The sequence below is a fragment of the Aquarana catesbeiana genome, linkage group LG02 (genome assembly GCF_042186555.1).
Source record: "Aquarana catesbeiana isolate 2022-GZ linkage group LG02, ASM4218655v1, whole genome shotgun sequence".
Classification (NCBI taxonomy): domain Eukaryota; kingdom Metazoa; phylum Chordata; class Amphibia; order Anura; family Ranidae; genus Aquarana; species Aquarana catesbeiana.
Window position 1 is genome coordinate 313,899,723 of NC_133325.1, and position 18,515 is coordinate 313,918,237.

General features: G+C 42.3%; 1 protein-coding gene across 2 annotated transcripts in view; it reads right to left on the minus strand.

The window, feature by feature from the left end:
- The window catches only part of GAS6 (growth arrest specific 6), a 126,761-nt gene that overhangs the window by 54,291 nt on the left and 53,955 nt on the right, over positions 1–18,515 (minus strand). For both annotated transcript variants that reach the window (XM_073614729.1, XM_073614727.1), the window contains exons 5-6: positions 10,429–10,551; positions 6,335–6,457 (exon numbers count right to left, since the gene is read on the minus strand). In XM_073614729.1, coding sequence (XP_073470830.1) covers positions 6,335–6,457; positions 10,429–10,551 — 246 coding nt within the window. The remainder of the gene's footprint in view (positions 1–6,334; positions 6,458–10,428; positions 10,552–18,515) is intronic.

Here is an 18,515-nt window from a genome sequence, read left to right on the forward strand (position 1 = left end):
GCCAGTGTGCTGCTATCAGAATGAGGGTTGTGTCTTCTGACCGAAATTTTCTTAGAACTGCTGGAATCATTATGGGAGGGGGGAAGGCATAACACCTTGAGAAACGCCAGCTCTGAGCTAGTGCATCCACCCCGGCTGCTCCGTCCCATCTGCTTAGGGAAAAGAACAGACGAGTTTTTGTATTTGCCTTTGAGGCGAAGAGATCCACAGAGGGAACCCCCCACTTCCGAGTAATCATCTCGAAGATGTCCTGGTTCAAGACCCAGTCGCCTTCCTTCAGCATTTTTCTGCTCAGAAAATCTGCCACTTGGTTCTGCTCCCCCTTCAGATGTATTGCAGAAAGAGAGAGAATGCTCCCTTCGGCCCACCTGAGGATGGATTCTGCCAGACCCCACAAGGATTTGCTCCTGGTTCCCCCTTGCCTGTTGATGTAGGCCACTGCTGATGAGTTGTCCGAACGGACCCTCACATGCTGCCCCAGGAGTTCTTTCTGAAAAGCTCTGAGAGCCAACTCTATTGCTCTCAGTTCCCTCCAGTTCGAGGACTTCTTTGCGTCTTCTTTTTCCCAGGTGCCTTGCATCATCTTGGAATCTAGGTATGCTCCCCACCCTGTGCCGCTCGCATCGGTCGTAACCGTTCTGGATACTGGAAGAACCCACTCCAGGCCCTGTGAGAGATTGGACTCTTTCCTCCACCACCAGAGGGACCTTTTGACCTGACTTGGCACAGTTATAAGGGAGTCCAGAGATGCTGGACTGTGGTCCCAGACACTCAGAATAAACAGCTGTAGGGGGCGAAAGTGCAGCCCTGCCCACTGAACTGCCGGAAGCGTGGAAGTCAGTAAGCCCAGTACTGACATTGCTTTCCTTACTGAGATCTGACTGCTGCCCTGGAGCAGTACTATTGCTCTGTCCACCTTCTGGATTTTTTCTGCTGGAAGGAACACTCTTTGTTTTGTCGAATCCAGTACATAGCCCAGGAAGGTGACCTTTTGGGCCGGAACCAAACTGGATTTTTCCAGGTTCAAGAGCCATCCCAGGTTTTCTAAGCTGTCTCTTGCTACCTGAAGATCCTTGTACAACTGCTCCGGGGAAGGAGAAAACAGGAGTAGGTCGTCCAGGTACGCGACTACAGAGATACCTCTGAGCCGCAAGAAAGCCAGGACCTCCACCATCACTTTGGTGAAGATGCGGGGGGAAGAGGATAGTCCAAAGGGGAGTGCTTTGAACTGTAGATGAAACGTTCCTTCCCCAGTTTTCACCGCCAGTCTGAGAAACCTCTGGTAACTTTCTGCGACTGGAATGTGCAGATAAGCGTCCTTTAAGTCTATTGACGCCATGAAGCAATTTGGGGGAAGAAGCGCTTTCACCGAATAGATAGAATCCATCCGGAATTTTCTGTAGGCAATTGAGACATTCAGAGGCTTCAGATTCATGATAAGCCTGAATTTTCCCGAAGGCTTGCGGACCACAAAAATGTGGGAGTAAAAGCCTCTGCCTGTCTCCTCTACAGGAACCCTCACTATCACCTCTTGTTCCTCTAACTCCTGTAGGGAGGATAGAAGAGCTGACGCTTTCTCTGCACACTTTGGCAGCTCGGTGACCAGAAGTCTGTGCTGAGGAGGTTCTGAGAACTCTAGCTGGTAACCTCTTCTTATGATCCCTAACACAAACTGGTTGGAGGTGATCATCTCCCATTGTGGGAGGAAGGCCCCCAATCTTCCTCCCACCGTGGTTACCCCGTCATTGGGTCTTCTTGGACTGTTCAGGAGGGCGAAAAATCGCCCCTTCCCGACCCTTGCCCTTCTGCCCCCAAGCTTTTTTCTGCCGCTCTCCTTTTGGGGCTTCAAACTTTCTCTGAGGGCGGAACTTTCTTTTAGCCTGCTCCCCAAATTTCTTTTTAATGGGAAAGGCCTTTTTCTTATCGGCCGTCCGGTCTAAAACGGTCTCTAAACCTGGGCCAAACAAGAGATCTCCTGTGAGGGGAATTCCACAGAGTTTAACTTTAGACGCGCTGTCTCCTTGCCACGTCTTAAGCCATAGGGCCCTTCGAGCCGAATTAGTGAGGGCTGAAGACCTTGCGGACATGCGCACTGATTCGGCGGAGGCGTCCGTAATATACGCTACACCCTTAAGTAGCATGGGGAAGGAAGCCAAAATAGTCTCTTTTGGCGTTCCTGCCTCAATATGCGCCTTTATCTGCGTAAGCCAATATTCCATATTACGGGCCACTACTGTGACCGCCATGGCAGGCTTAAGGTTTCTCTGTGATGAATCCCAGGACTTCTTTAAGAGAGAGTCCATCCTTCTGTCCATGGGGTCTGCAAGAACCCCCATGTCCTCGAAGGCCAGATCTGTTTGCCTGGAAACCTGAGAAAAAGCAGCATCCAGCCTAGGGGTCTTATTCCAGACTAGAGACTCCCCTTCTGAAAAAGGAAACCTTCGCTTCAAAGCCCTTGAAAAGAAAAGAAAGGTTTTCTCTCAGGATCTTTCCATTCATTCTTTATGGCCTCATCCAATACATCATGGACTGGGAAATCCTTCCTTTTTTGTTCCCCAAGACCTTTGTACATTTGGTCATGGAGCGATAACACCTTCTTTTCTTCCTGAATTCCCAAAGTGGTGTGAATAGCTCCCAAGAGCTCCTCCACCTCGTCCAGGGAAAGCTTATAGCGAGAAGTTTTTGTGGATTCCCCATCCACCTCCTCCACATCCGATTCCCTTTGAGAATCTGAAGCGGTGCTATCTGGCTCCTCCTCAATTTCCACTCTGGAGCCCCCTGGTCTCTCTCCACTAACAGAGGGAGTATCCACTGGGCTAGGTGTAACACTCTGCTGCACTGGTAAAGGACTGCTTTGGGCTTGCGGCAACTGGAAGCTAGAAAAGAGTGCTTTAAAGGACTGAAAGGTGCTAGAAAGCTCCTTGACGGATGCAGCCAGATCTGTACCCTGTTCTGCTGCCTGTTCCCTGACTAATCCATCCATGCACTCCTTGCAAAGTGCCTTGGTCCAGGAATCCCCCATACTAACTCTACAAGAGGGGCATTTTTTCTTTGAACCATGAGGCGACTTGCTTTTCTCTGTGGCTTTCTGAAAAAGAAAGAGAGAGAGAGTCGCCATAAATGCCCAATCCCACCAGTGCTTTTACAGAGGACCACCAGGAGTGCCCCCCCCAGGACCAACCACCACCAGGGTCCCAGACACACTCCCCTTCCCCCCGACCACCAGTGAGGGGAGAACACCCGTGAAGCTATCGGGATTTAGGTAAGGGAACACCACCCCAGGGTTCCACTTACCTTAGCATGGCTGGTGCTACTGTCTCCTGGAGCAGTTCTAGAGACCTCTGTCTCCGACATGTCCGCTGAGGATGGTGGTCGATCGTTTCCCCCGACAGCTGACTCTACAGCAAACAAGAGGGTCGCACCAGCCGAACGCTCGGTCCGTTTTCTTTCCCCGCGTCCGGAACCGGAAGACGCGGAATCGTCGGAAGTGCCCGCCCTCGCCGGAACTGACGTCACCCGTCATCCGACCCGGCCATAGAGCTTCAGAAGCTGGCTGCCTGAACAAGCAGGAGAGACTCAGGCACTTCCCACAGCGCCCCCCCCGGGCAGAAGAAATAAGGACCCCCTCAGCTGTCTCTTTCGCCAAGAGAGGCTGAGGCGCGCCAATTCAGTTTAAAAACAGGTAAGAATGGCTTCCCCAGCCTTTACCTGACTGAAATAAAAAATAATAGAGGGAAAGAGCTAGAGAGACCCGACTCCCCCTCTTCCACAGACAGATTCTTTGGCTTCAGCCTCCCTGACTGATCCGCCTCGGTTCCCAAGCAGTGTCTCCCCACCGGAGGAAACACCTGAACTGAGGGGCCGTTGGGAGGATGAGATTTAAATATTGAATTGGAAGGCGGTGTTTCCTAAGAGGGGAGGAGCCGGTGTCTCTTTGGTGCTGTCCTGAAAGATGAATGGGGAAAGTTTGTCGGGGCCTTAAAGTGAACGTAAACCTGGACATCAGCTTTAAGGAGGGCGGTTGGGGGTAGTAAAAACATGTCTCAATCACTGTTTACTGCTCCCCACCACAAGTGTAAACTTAGCCTTACCTGTATGAATCACAAGGTTTGATTTTCAAATGTATCTGAAATGTACATGAAGACTTCAACTTCTATTAATTTTGTGCATTTGAACTGGTTGTTAGCTGAAGGGTTAAGGTTTACAAATAGTTAGGTTTAGAGCTAGACATTAGTTAGTAATTTATGGCCTTCGTTATCCTGTACATTCTTAATTAAATTTAGCACTTTTGCCATTGAAATTCAGGGGATGTGGGTTCAAGTCATTATTGGAGTTTATATGCTCTCCCCTGTCTCCATGGGTTTCCCTCCATGTTTGTAAGACTGTGTGGGGGCATTAGGCTATAAACTCTTCAAGGCCAATATGAATGGTCTATGTACTATATTCTATAGTACTTTATAATACTATATATTAAGTGCTAAAAAATAGAATGTTGTTATGAAAAGAGTAATCATTCAGTGTGGTAAACTGTATGTTTTCTTAAAGCAAACAGACAAAATGACAAAAACAGAGGAGTTTCCAAGACTGACTTTTCCTTCTGAAAATTTTATTTTCCTGGTTGTTATTCTGATCCACTGGCTTCAATCACTAATCCAGAAAAAGATATGCTAAAGGGTTAACATAATGGCAAGGCAATCAGTATTCAGAGTAGAAAATAACACTGGCAGCCTAAATGACACTCTTGCCTGGTCTTTATTGGTACCACCAAGAGCCAAATTTGGGCCAATTAGGGAGGCATGTTACAATCAGAAAAGGATTTTTAACCAGTTTGTTTCTCCCCTGACAAATTTTGGGCGGCATTATCTGCTGGGAATGAGTCAGCAAACTGTCTTCTATGGCAGTGTTTCTCAACCTTTTTTCAGTCAAAGCACTCTTTAAAATTCTGCACAATCTCGGGGCACTTCAATCTAAAATGTAAAAAACTAAAGTAATAGTTCTGCATAACGCAGGAACATCCACACACGTAGAACACCCAACGTTGGATTCAACTTATTTTTCCAAAGTAAATACACCTTTTCACACTGGTACCGACTAGTATTCCAATGTATCGCTTCTCCCTCAGCTTCTCTCCATCACTCAGTTAATATGACCCTAGTGCTGATGGAAAGTGGCAGGGGAGGGCCGAACAAAGATGCTTTGCAGGCGTCCAGTGTCCTTCTTATCAACCAATGGCATCATTGGTTGTTAGGACGCTGTTGGCTAGAAGGTTGTAATGCTTCCCAATGAAAACCTGTGGTTTTGAATAAACTAAAAGGCAGGTTTGCCTCAAGCCTTGTTGGCTTATATACAATTTTTGGCCAACTTTTAGGCATTTTGCCAAGGCACCCCTGAATAAACCTAAAGGCACCCTGGTTGCATAACAAAAAAGAAAAACGAAAAAAAAAACCCTGAGCGGGGCTTTAATGCAGCCAATGATGTGAGATTCAAAAAAGCAGTGGGATGATCATTTTATTAGTACAAAGGTTATAAAAATATTGACTTCTGACATTAAGAGTCAAGACATGAGCTGTTGTACAAAAATTATTTAAAAAGCCGGCAACAGTACACAGTACAGTATATCCAAAGCAACAAGAGCAAAATTGGTTATTGATGTCCCGCCGCGTTTCGACCCCAGTGTGTCTTCTTCAGAGTACAAATGGTTAACAGCTGCAAAAATGTAAGCATGTATCGCAATCTTTTACAACAAGATAAGTAAAAAATATACAAGTACATTAAATTTGTAAACATCTTCATATGTTACATAGTTACCAATCAAGTTGCTTCCAATGCTTGTAGGTAGCCGTAATATAGGGGAGTTGTTCCCTCCCTTTCCTCCTTTACTCTACAGACGGTAAGCCAACCCCCCAGGGAGCAAGCCTCGAGCCAACTCGCCTTGCAAGGGGTCACACAACCACACCCTGGTTGGAAGGCTGTTCTATGGCACTTAAAAGGTGAAATTCTCAGATGAAGCTTACAGAATCTCTAAAAACAGTATTTTGACCCTATTAAAAAAAAAAATCGTCTTTTTGCCAAATTTTCACTACATGTGTACTTTCCTAAAAGGGGAACTTTGTTAATAACTGTACATTTTATTGTTTGCATCAAATCGGGTGCCCACAAACTACCTGAACCCTGGTACTTGTGCAAGATTATTTTTAGTGCGTATTAAAATACTTCGAGTATGGTCGTGAGTCATTGGTCTGACTAAACTGATGTACTGACCATTTACATACAGCAGACTTTGGTTTTGCAATTTTCATTTGAACATTAAATTTAATATATTGTAAATCCTTACCCTCACAAGTCCTATTGTCTGCGAGAAGCTGAAAACCACTCTGGCAAAAACAGTGGTATGTTCCAGGCCTGTTAATACAATAGTGAGAACAGCCTCCATTCCGGACTGCACATTCATTAACATCTGCAGAAATAATCATAGGAATTAACTGCATAATATTTTGCAATCTCTATAGCAATAAATTTGTTATAACAATCGATCATAGCCTAGCATTGGACTACCTGCTGTCCATCTCCAATACTAGAAGCTGACACACTAGCAAAGACAACAATACTAGCAGTGAAGCAAACCTATAATAATTAAGTATTGCCTGATGAAGCAGATACATATTGAAAATAAACTGCATGTTATGAACACGGAGGTGGGCAAACTACATTTTAATATCCAGGAACTAATAAGGAATAGAGCTACATATTGTCTCCAGAAATGCTTCAGCCCTCCTGAACTGTGTATAGTGTGATTTGGCACTTTTTCAGAAAGAAAAGCCACCATTCTTTGATGAATGAAAACAAGTGGAAAGCTATATTGCAATTTCCAATTGATAGGTTCCACCTAAAGAATTGTTGTTAGAGCTGGTTCACACATTGTGGCTGCTAGTGTGCACTGTGGAGGAGACACTGTCAATGTGCTAATTACAGTGCATCTGTTTACATTTTACTTTTTTTTCAACTTTATTGTAATGTCAAAAAATGACATTCCACTCATATTTATTCACCTCAGCATGTTATAATGTGGTGCATTATGCTGCGAAACGCTACAATGAGAAAAAGTACTGAATGTCCTACTTTTTTCAGCACACCATCAAAATGCTGGGGTGTGAACTGAATAAATAGGACAGAAGGCAATTTACCCGGTCCATGCTTTGGGACGGAGCTGGGCAAGAATGCCCAGCACAGGTCAACACCACACCTGGGGTGAATGGGCCCTTAAGTTTTGGTGAGTGATGGGACCATAGGCAAGGCATTTTTATTCATGCTGTTTTTTATGAAACCACACAAGTTTATTAAGGCTTCGGTCACACTAACCTAGACCAAGAAATTGTGCAACTTCAACTGAAGCCACACGATTTCAAAGTCACATGTCAGTGCAACTTCAGGTGCGACTTGGAAGACATCTGTGCCACTTTATAAAATGTAGTGCAGGAACTAATTTCAAAATTGGTGTACGACTCCAATAGACTGCTTCCATTGCGGACAATAGGGTGAAACTTGCCATGCGATTTGACTGGGGGCTAAGCAGCATCAGCGGTGGAATTAGTATTCTGGAATATGGGAAAATCACAAGGAAACAGAATCTGAACAAAATGGTCCACCCATACCTGAAATATGGCCTCATCTTCCCTGCCGTAGGAAACCATTCATACCTACTGACTCCCATGAAAAGGACCCACCACTAGTTTTAACAACTGACTCTTTAGTTTAATGAAATATCTGCCTATTTTGCAGAATCTGTTGTGGGTTTAGGATTCTGTATATAGAAGTTTTTGATTGCTAAAGTTATTCATTTTATTAATGTTGGACTCATTGAACTTTTTATGTAAACCTGACTATGCAACTATACACACACGCTTACCAGAATTATACAGTGGGGAAAATAATTATTTGATCCCCTGCTGATTTTGTAAGTTTGCTCACTTACAAAGAAATAAAGGGTCTATCATTTTTATCATATGTGTAATTTAAATGAAAGAGACCAGAAAAAAACAACACATAAAACAAATGCTATAACTTAAAGAGGAACCGCTGTCTGCTCATATAATTTGTAATAAAAACATCTTTGCCATTCTGAGGCTTCCCTCCAACCATTTTGCATATTTTATATATACTGTGATTCTGTACTTGCCAAATAAGCTGCAGAAATCTCCCTCCACTGAGTCTGGCTGCATCCATTTTAACTGTGGGCAGCTGAAGCTGCTGCCTGTTCACTTTGTGGATTTACACAGACACACACCTCCAGTTCTACAGCTCTCATTGGCCCTCTTATAACTCATCTCCCCTCCCTTCCTGGCAAACTCTTATGAGAGAGAGAGCTGTGCATGATGTCATAAGCCTAGGCTAATGACCAGACAAGAAACAGGAAGTGGGCTGTATAAGGTATTTACTGGTAGAAAAAAAATATGTTTTACTATCCAAAGTTAAAACAACAAGGGCAGAAGATTTAATAGCTGGAAAGATGAAAAAAGACTGAAGTTCCGCTTTAAGTTGCAGTTCAGTGAGTAAAATAAGTATTTGATCCCCCAAACAAAACATGACTTCGTACTTGGTGGAGAAACCCGCATTGAGGGGCCAATGGACAGGGCCACGTATTGTAAAATCTTAGATGAGAAGTTTCTTCCCTCAGCCAGAACACTGAAGATGGGTCATGGTTGGGTCTTCCAGCATGACAATGACCCAAAACATACCGCCAAGGCAACAAAGGAGTGGTTTAAGAAGCACATTAAAGGTCATGGAGAGACCCAGCCAGTCTCCAGACCTTAATCCTATAGAAAATGTATGGAGGGAGCTGAAACAGAGTTGCCAAGAGACAGCCAAGAAACCTTAAGGATTTAGAGAAGATCTGTAAAGAAGAGTAGACCAAAAATCCCTCCTGAGATGTGTGCAAACCTGATCACCAACTACAAGAAATGTCTTACCTCTGTGCTTGCTAACAAGGGTTTCTCCACCAAGTACTAAGTCATGTTTTCCTTGGGGATCAAATTTTTATTTTACTCACTGAGCTGCAACTTAATTTATAACATTTGTATAATGTGTTTTTTTCTGGTCTCTCATTTAAAATACACCTATGATAAATTATAGATCCTTCATTTTGTTTGGAAGTGGGCAACCTTACAAAATCTGCAGGGGATCAAATAATTATTTCCCCCACTATCTTTCGGTGCCCCCCCTGTCGACAATAAAGAAATATAGATAACTGTAGACTGGAGTTCTGCTTTAAGTAACACTTACAGGTCCCCTCTCCTTCTCCAGCGAGTGAATAGAGAGTGAAGGAGAAGCAGCAGAAGCAGCAGAATGATGAGCTCATCCTCTGTCACTCTATTCTCGTCTCCTAGTAAGCAAAAAAGCAATGCAGCGCAACTGATTGGCTCCTTTTGTCGCCACTCTCTTCCCCAGTCTGAACTGCCCTTAACAGTGCCAACAAAAGGCAAGTCAAATTCAAGTACTTACACTGCTTGTGCTTAAAACTAAATGCATCAGTTATGTAATAATGAATACCTAGCAGCATTTATTACAAAGCAATAGTATAAAAGCCTATTTTCTTTTTTTATTAAAGCGGAACTCCAGCAAAAAAAAAAAAGATAAAAATCGCCCATTAAATGATAAAATAACAAAACCAGCTTTTACTGCGATATATATTTTTTTTTTATCCCTAAATGTCCTTAGTCTGATGACCAGATCATTCAACCCATCTGAGCCCAGGTAGTTCTGGACCCGCCCTAGCCTATTACTAAAGAATGAAAAGAGAAGAAGTATAGTGATGAGCTCATCTTTCTGTTACTCTGCTTTCTCTTCCAAGTAGTATGCTTCTTGTCAGCCCATGGACCGACTGGCTCCTTGTGCTGCTGCTTCTTCTGCCTGTACCCTCGCCCCCCCGTCTGAATGGGGACAGCAAGATGCTGATAATAGGTCAAATTCAGGTACCGGTACTTATACTAATTGCATTAAAAAATACACTTCATGGTGTATTAATGATTACCAAGCTACATTAATTGTCTTTTATATCTGCCTAGAATTCAGCTTTAAAGTGCAACTGTGCCCAAACTACGGATGTTAAACTAGTTACATATGTATGCAGTAAAAAAGCTATAAAAACAAAACAACGGATAGGCATTCTTTTATGCCTGGCATACATTTTCTGGCTTTTACCAACTTGCTGCACTCTTGTAAAACACTGATGCTTCTTTGCATCAGCATTTACCAGCACATGCGTGTCCAATATATTCCCCAAAGTCAAAAACTTCTGCAACTGAGAAGATCCACATCAATCTCCATGTGTATGATGAACAATTAAATGTCAAATTGCTCATTCTTGAACCCAAAAAAAAAAATCTAATGTATGAGCTGTCTTATTACAAAGAAAATTAGGTGAAAAATTACCGGTGGAACATGTTTTCCCTGTCCATCCTTTCTTGCAGTTACAGTAGAAGTCTCCCTGCAGATCTGTACATGAATATGATCCAACTTTGTGACAGGGCTTTGATGAACACTGGTCACGTAGATCTGTAAAGCAGAGAACAGCTTTCATATTAGGTAGAGTTTCAGTATTCATCAGAAATTACAATCAAGTTTATGCCGATCAGCCAGAACATTATGATCACTGACAGTTTATGTGAACAACATTATCTCATTACAATCTAACAGATTCCTCTATCCATCCGAACAGCATGGAATCTCCCCTGATGGGCTATATACCTGAACAGTGCTTGCAGGTACTGTGCGCCCGTCAATTTTCCAATAGGCTTCTTCGACAAAAGTTGATTGAAAGCTTGTAGTAATGAATTGGCTGAGGCAGCAGGTTATCAGTTTAAATTTGAGCAGTGTAAATCTGGCCAAAGATGAAGCAACTTTCTTGTTGCAGAAAAGAAAATTGCTTGATTCCCCCATCAACACTGATGGAATCCATCCTGTGAAATTATTGTGTTCTCCTGGCGGGGGGGGCAGTCATCACAGTGATTACTGCTAGAGGCTAGAAATAACCGCTAGCAATAATCGCATGCAAAATCTGGCAGGCCGGTTATACCAAAGTTGATCGATCAACTTGGGTACATTCAGCCTGTCCATACATGGTTTGAATCCCAAACTATCTATGGTCGACTTAAGGCAACCTTAAAACAGGCCATATATTATCAGATTTTCTTAAGAAAGTAAGTATCAAAATTTTCAGTACATCTGATGACTTGACAAATATCATTCAAAAGTACTTCAAAATGTAGTTTGCTTTTAAATATTCATTTTTTTTACTGTAGAATTGTGAAAGAAATAGTTTACAGTAGCGATTATTTGCTCTTTTTGTACTATAGAGTGCTCATTTTAGTTTTTTTTTTAACCACATTGTTACTGGCCGATTAATCGATTATGAAAATAGTAACCGATTAATTTCATAATCGATTAATCGATTAGTTGTTTCAGCCCTACTTCTCACCACCTGCTTTAAACTCTTGGACCCCATTGAGGTCTTCTATAGTTCTTAAAGGGAATTTCAGAACTACCCAGGAAAAGGAAAACGTTTGAACTAAGAATGATACTTCTTTTTGACACGAAAAATAATGGCCTGAATTTTGTGACTAGTATCCCCCCTGCATTCTATAGCTCTCCCTCTGTCTTATCTCACTAACGCTGCTGCTAACTTTATTACCATTGATTTGTATATTTGGTTTTCTGGTTTTTTTTTTGTTTTTTTTTCTTCTTCTTTAACATTCTGCTTAAAAATTTGTGAATCAGTACTGCTTGGACCTTGAAGAAAGGGACAAACCCCGAAAGCTTGTCCTGAAAAATTGTATGTTAGTGCAAATAAAAAAAGTATCACGGACAGTACTCAATTTTCTCTGTCACAATTGCACTAATATGGCTACAATCAAACCAAGTACTAATGCAGATGAGAGTTATTTCTTCAGATAGTACCAACTATGAATTGCATGCAGATGCAAAGTCTTATGTCCTGGCCTTACAGAATTACCTAGGCCCTGACTAAATGATTATATGGACCCAGCCCACAATAGTCAGGTCCTCGGGATGATGAACTTGTGTTAAAACAATTACAAAAGTAGTGACGTACTACGTGGTTTTTCAGCTCTTTAGCGCCACACTTTGTGCTCCTTCTGCTAATTTCGTGTTAGCAGAAGTTTGGTGAGTGTTGATTTGCATTTCTCATTTAGTTTCTGAACGGCCGTTCGTCAACCAGACTTGTTGCGGAATCAGAGGAGATAACGTGTTATTTATTATTGGCCTTGCAGTTATTGCTTTGACATTATTTTTTTGGTTGAATAATGATTTGATATATTTTCTATATTTTCAGATGCATAGAATGCACTTTTTGGTTAAGTTCTATTGGCAGATAGCATGTCTAATTTTATTTGTTTTATTTTTTTAATGCACAATAAAAAAAATTGTGGAGAATAATACTTGGCTATGTGTTTTACTTCAAATGACAGTTTGGGAGTAGGCAGTTACATTTTAAAAATAATACAATGTAAAATTGACAAGGGACACCAACATTGTTCTTAAAAAGTAGGGGATAATGGTGTTGTGGTAACTTGCACAAATAAAAAAAAAAAATAAAAAAGATAATAATATTATTTATTTTTGATATCACTAGAAAAAAAAAGCCTTTGAAAATTCGTTTGCAATAACTCCATCAGTATCACCAGCAAAGCAGCTTCATTATTATCCCATTAAAGAAGAAGAGAATTGTGCGCTGCATTTGAATATTTCATAATTTTCCATGTCACGAATGTTAATTCTCCATTACAAACGCTAGTTTACAAGGCCGACCGCTTCTGCTTCCGAGCATGCATGTTTGTACTTTGGACTTTTGTCCGATGGACTGGTGTACACACGATCGGAAAGTCCAGCAACACACATTTATTGGCGGAAAATCTGAGAGCATGCTAGCCAACATTTGTTGGCGGAAAGTCCGACAACAAATGTCCAATGGAGCATATACGCGGTCGTACTTACAGCTAACAAGCTCACATCCAACATTTCCCCTCAGAAAATCCGATTGTGTGTACATGGCCTAACAGTTATTGCTGCATTTTTCTCCCTTTTTACCTTATAGCCAATATTTCTGAATATCATTTGACTTTTTACTTCTGTGCAAATTTCTATACACTGCCCATCTAAAAATTTTTAATATAAAAATGAATAGGTTGGCTTTTGCCAATTAGATTTTGGGTGAATATCCCTATAATGATGGTTGGTTGTATTACAGGCTTTGATAACTTTGATGTGTGTGTGCTGTTTTCAGTTGCTACCCATATCTGCAGTGGCAAAGCTAGACATTCTTTCACCCGGTGCAAAAAATCAGATTTCCCCCCCTTACTGAGACAAAGTCAGCCAGTGCCCTGGATGCAGATGCCAAACTGGTGAAAATGTCTAAATAGGCAGCTGCTGCAAGGGGGAAAAATAGGTAAGCGATTCTAGTAAATGCCACCCCTCCTGTCCAGTGTTGCAGGGAGGCATCACGGGAGCATAAGTGGGGTTGCCATTGCAACCCCTGATGCTACACCCATGGATAGTGGCTTCTCCAGCATTCAGCAGTTTGGCAGTGTAAGGGCCCCTTTCACACAGGTGGATCGATCGGGTCCACCTGTCAGTTTTTTGTTTTTTTGGATGGACCATTCACTGCCCTCTATGGAGTGGTGCATGTAAAAGGGACATGTGGCCGTTGATACCCGCCAACATCCAAACCGATCCTATCTGCTAAAAATAGACAGATAGGGAATTTGAAGGGGGGGCAGAGGAGCGGAAGGGGACCAGAGAAGGGGGGCAGAGGAGCGGAGGGGGGCAGGAACAGGCATGGCACCTGGGTCAGCTTTACAGGTACATACTGATCCCTGTATTTTCCTCCTGAAGCAGCTGAATGCTAGCGGGAGGTAGAGGAGGAGAAGCGGCCTTTCAGCTGCTGCAGGAGGATCAGTACCAGCTGCGGCACCCCTCCCAATACCGCGGTCGGGGCAGCCCCCCCCCTATTTTCAGCCCTGTGTATCTGGATTGGAGAGCATTGGGTTGCGGTAATAATATGCCTGCGTGCGGGCCAATTTCCAAGAACGTGCGATGGATGGCCTCCCTCATCCCTGTACCCCTATTCATGACAACACTGCCTAGGGGCCCAAAAGAACTGGAAGGCTTTACACAGCTAGGGCTGTGTAAAGAGTGTAAAGAAAGAGCCCCAAATGTGATCTTTCCAGGCTGCAATTTGCCCATTGATTATCCTCTCCTTTATGACTAATCACTTGTTTAACAAGATGCAACACATGTATGGGGCCCATAGTAGACAATATTGTAGAACATTTGATCAATTCTGCCACCGCCTTTCTGGGAGGTAAAACTGTGCATGCTTATTTACAGCTCATCAAGTATCAATTAAATTTTATTACTGTGTCAGCAATACTAGTGCTGCCATATTTTTAAAAATGACTTTAATTACCCTTAAACAACAGATGTTTTTATGGATATACCCATGGGAGTAATTCACAACTCTTATTTTTATATGAACAATCATCACTGAAATGACTGGAAATTCAAGTTGTGCTTCAATGTAATGTTCAACATAAGGAAAAAAGGAAACATTTAATTATACAAGGTCAGCCTGGGCACGTGAAGACAAGTCCTCAGACTCAACTTTGATTTAAGAAGACAAAACATGCATGTTTGAAAAGGTTCTCATAGAAAATTGCAAATTATTATTTCAGGTTACAACTAGCAAACAGTAAACCTCAGAAATTAGAGATTTTTACAGTTACAATTCTACACAATTTTCATACCAAGAATCATACTTTATATTGTTTAAAACACCTGGGGTACTGCCATTGATGCTCAAATGGGAAAACCATCCTAAGGCTGACCATACATCAGTCTTTTTTTTCATTCAACCCAGGAATCCCTCCCACTGAGCCTTTGTATTGACAGAGGGGAGATTTCCACGCCATCAGAATATACTCATCAGCACCGCTGGCTATAGTTGGTGGCACTGATGCAGAAAACATTTTACAAGACTGGTTGTACACAAGTCAATAGATCTACTTGTGTACAACCAGCCTACCAATACATGGATCGAAATTCGGCCAGTCCCTATTGAACCGAACAAGTTTTGATCCATGTATGGCTGGAAAAAAAAAAGTTGCTGTTTGCATTTTACTTGATCTTTTTTAAAACTTCAAAAATGAAGTTCCCCCTGCTATGTACGGAGGGAGCTGTGAAATTGTTTACCAATATACTAAGCTGGCAGATCTCCTTATCAGTTGTAAACTATATTTGATCACTGTCCTAACACTGTATGTTAACAAAGGCAAACCATCTGTCTCCACTTTCTTACTCCATTTTCACTTGTCCAGAAACAACTTGAAAAAGGTAAAAACTATTTAAAAAAAAAATTTAAAAAAACACATTTTTGGGTATGCTGTGTAAAAATACACACACATAACATAGTCGTTTTTTTTCAAATTTAACTTCTGAAGTGGAACTACTCTTTAAAGTTGGTGTCTTAACAGTTTGCCTACTAAAAAGTTTTACAGCTCAGTGTATATATGTTGTAAGAAAGAATTTTATATAGCAATGGTTTTAAATTCACGCATGTATCTCACCAATAGCTTCTGCAATTGCAGTGGGTAGGCGACACTTTATCAACAATAAACACGATCTATAAATAGCATTCCCAAAAATACTACTATGAACTCCACTATAAAAAAATAGCAGCTGACAACTGTATACTTCTCTTGGAAAGGAATAACCATGTACCACATAGCTGGACAGTGATATAGCATAAACCAAAAACTGAATCAAACTCTTTCAAGTAATCACGAAGCAGGTAGTCACAACATACCCCAAAAAGTATGACCTATGGTTATTGTCATACAATACAATGTATTGTCAATACATAGTTACATAGTAGGCGAGGTTGAAAAAAGACACAAGTCCAACCTATTAAAGCAGGAATTGGCAGTGTGTGTACAAACTCCTGGTCTATCTGATCCAATAAAAGACAAAAACAAAAAGGAAAACCTAGTGCTGGAAGGCACGGTACTACCCCTCTTCATTTTATAGACAGACCAGGTAATGTAGTAAGAAAGGGTATATTATAAACATACAATATCAGCAGGTTACAGCCAATAATTTTAGCTGTATACATGCTGATCAGCTGTGGCCAATTACAGCACAGAGTTCTGTGTTTTGTAAATACAGAACATTAAAAAACAGAGCAGCAGCCTGGCTGTTTCTTCTCTCTGAATTCGACTCAGAGTTCAGAGAGAATGAAAGCCAGATCCTGTGAGTAAAAGCAGCACACATACACTTGTTTGGCACACAGTTAACCCCTTGATTGCCCTTCTGATCACCCTAGTCAGTGTGTCATCCGTACAGTGTATAGTATTGTCACAGATCACTGTATTAGTGTCACTACCTATGTCAGTCTCAGTCAGTGTTCCTCCCAGCCAGTGTCAGTTAGCACCAGATTAGCCGCCACACTATCAGTCACATATAAGGTCGATGATCACCGCCATTACTAGTATAGTGCCAATAACTGCAGAAAATAGGATTTTTATAACAGCTTACCTGTAAAATCCTTTTCTTGGAGTACATCATGGGACACAGAGTAACATAGTAATTACTATGTGGGTTATAGCCACCTTCAGGTGATGGACACTGGCACACCCTAAACAGCCTAAACAGGATGTTGCCTCCCTATATAACCCCTCCTCCTAGGAGTACCTCAGTTTTTGTAGCAAAGCAATATACATATACCCCAGAAGAAGAAGGGTGGGACCTCTGTGTCCCATGATGTACTCAAAGAAAATTATTTTACAGGTAAGCTGTTATAAAAATCCTATTTTCTTTATCGTACATCATGGGACACAGAGCAGCATAGTAATTACTGTGGACGTCCCATAGCAATGCTATTTGAGGGGAGGGAGACACAACCCGTAGGGCGCCAACAGACTTGAGGATCTATACTGCTGCCTGCAGCACACTGCGCCCAAAGGCGATATCCTCATCCCCTTTTTTACATCCATTTCCACTTGATAAAATCTGGTGAATATATGGACTTCAGACCAAGTTGTGGCCTGAGCCATGGGGGCTTGGTGACGCACTGCCCCAGAAGCACCAACTGCTCTGGTAGAGTGCGCTTTCACATGAAAGGGTGAAATCTTACCTTTTAACCATTAGGCCTGAATTATTACTTGCTGAATCCACTTAGCAATAGTGGATTTCGACGCTGCCTGTCCCTTCTTAGGACCCCCTGGCAGCATAATAATTTAACATGTCTTCAGACCTGAGCAGTCATCTTTAAATAGACCTTGACTGCTCTCACTACATCAGGACAATGTAGCGAGTTCTCTACCCTAGAACCTGGTTTTGGAAAAAAATAAATATATAAAATCAACGGTAGGACAATATCTTGGTTTAGGTGAAAACCTAAAACCACCTTAATTATTAAATATGGCTTCTTTACAGGAAAGAGCAGCAAACTCCGATACCCTTTTGCAGAGGGTATAGCAACCCGAAACACTACTTCCCTTGTCATAAGGACCAAGGGAGTATGCTGTAACGGTTCAAAGGGCTGTTTTTGCAATACCGACAAAAAACTGAATTCAAGTCCCAAGGGTTCAAGGGTGGTCTAATTGGCGGAATAAGCCGCATTACCCCTTGTATAAAAAACCCTGGACCAAAGAACGTGAAGCAAGCGGTCTTTGAAATAAGACCGATAAAGCCGAGACTTGGCCCTTAACAGTACTCAAGGCTAGCTTCATTTGTACTTGTAGAAAAAACAAGAATTCTACCTATGTTATATTTCCAAGGGCGCCAACCCTTGGATTCACACCAGGAAACATAAGCCCTCCAAAGTCTATAATATAGGACTCTGGAAGCCGGCTTCATTAATGAAGGTAGAAATCACTGACCCGTAGAGACTACGAATCTCCAGAATGTGGGCTTCAATAGCCAAACCGTCAAACTTAGAGTTTGTAAGGTAGGATGGAATATCGGCCCCTGTGAGAGTAAGTCTGGCCATATTGGAAGGGACCATGGATCCTCCACCGCCATCTTTATGATTTCTGCATACCAGGACCTTCTGGGCCATGCTGGGGCTACAAGAATTACTGGCTTTCTTTCCAGCATGATCCTGCAAAGAAGCCGTGGCAGCAACTGAATAGAGAAAAAACCTAAGTCAGTGAAAACTGACCCCATGGGGTCACCACACATCTGCCTTGCATGCGAGTGGATCCCTTGTCCTTGACATAAAGTTGACCAACTACATGTTGAACCTGGACGCCAAAAGATCTCCGTCCGGGATCCCCCATCTTTTGGCATATAGCCAGAAAGATTTTGAGGTGAAGGGACCACTCCCCCAGGAACAACTGCTGGCGACTCACGTAGTCTGCCTGCCAATTCTCTATTCCCAGAATGAAGACTGCTGATAGGCAAGGAACATCCTTTTCCGCCCAAGCTAGTATATGGTCCACCACTCT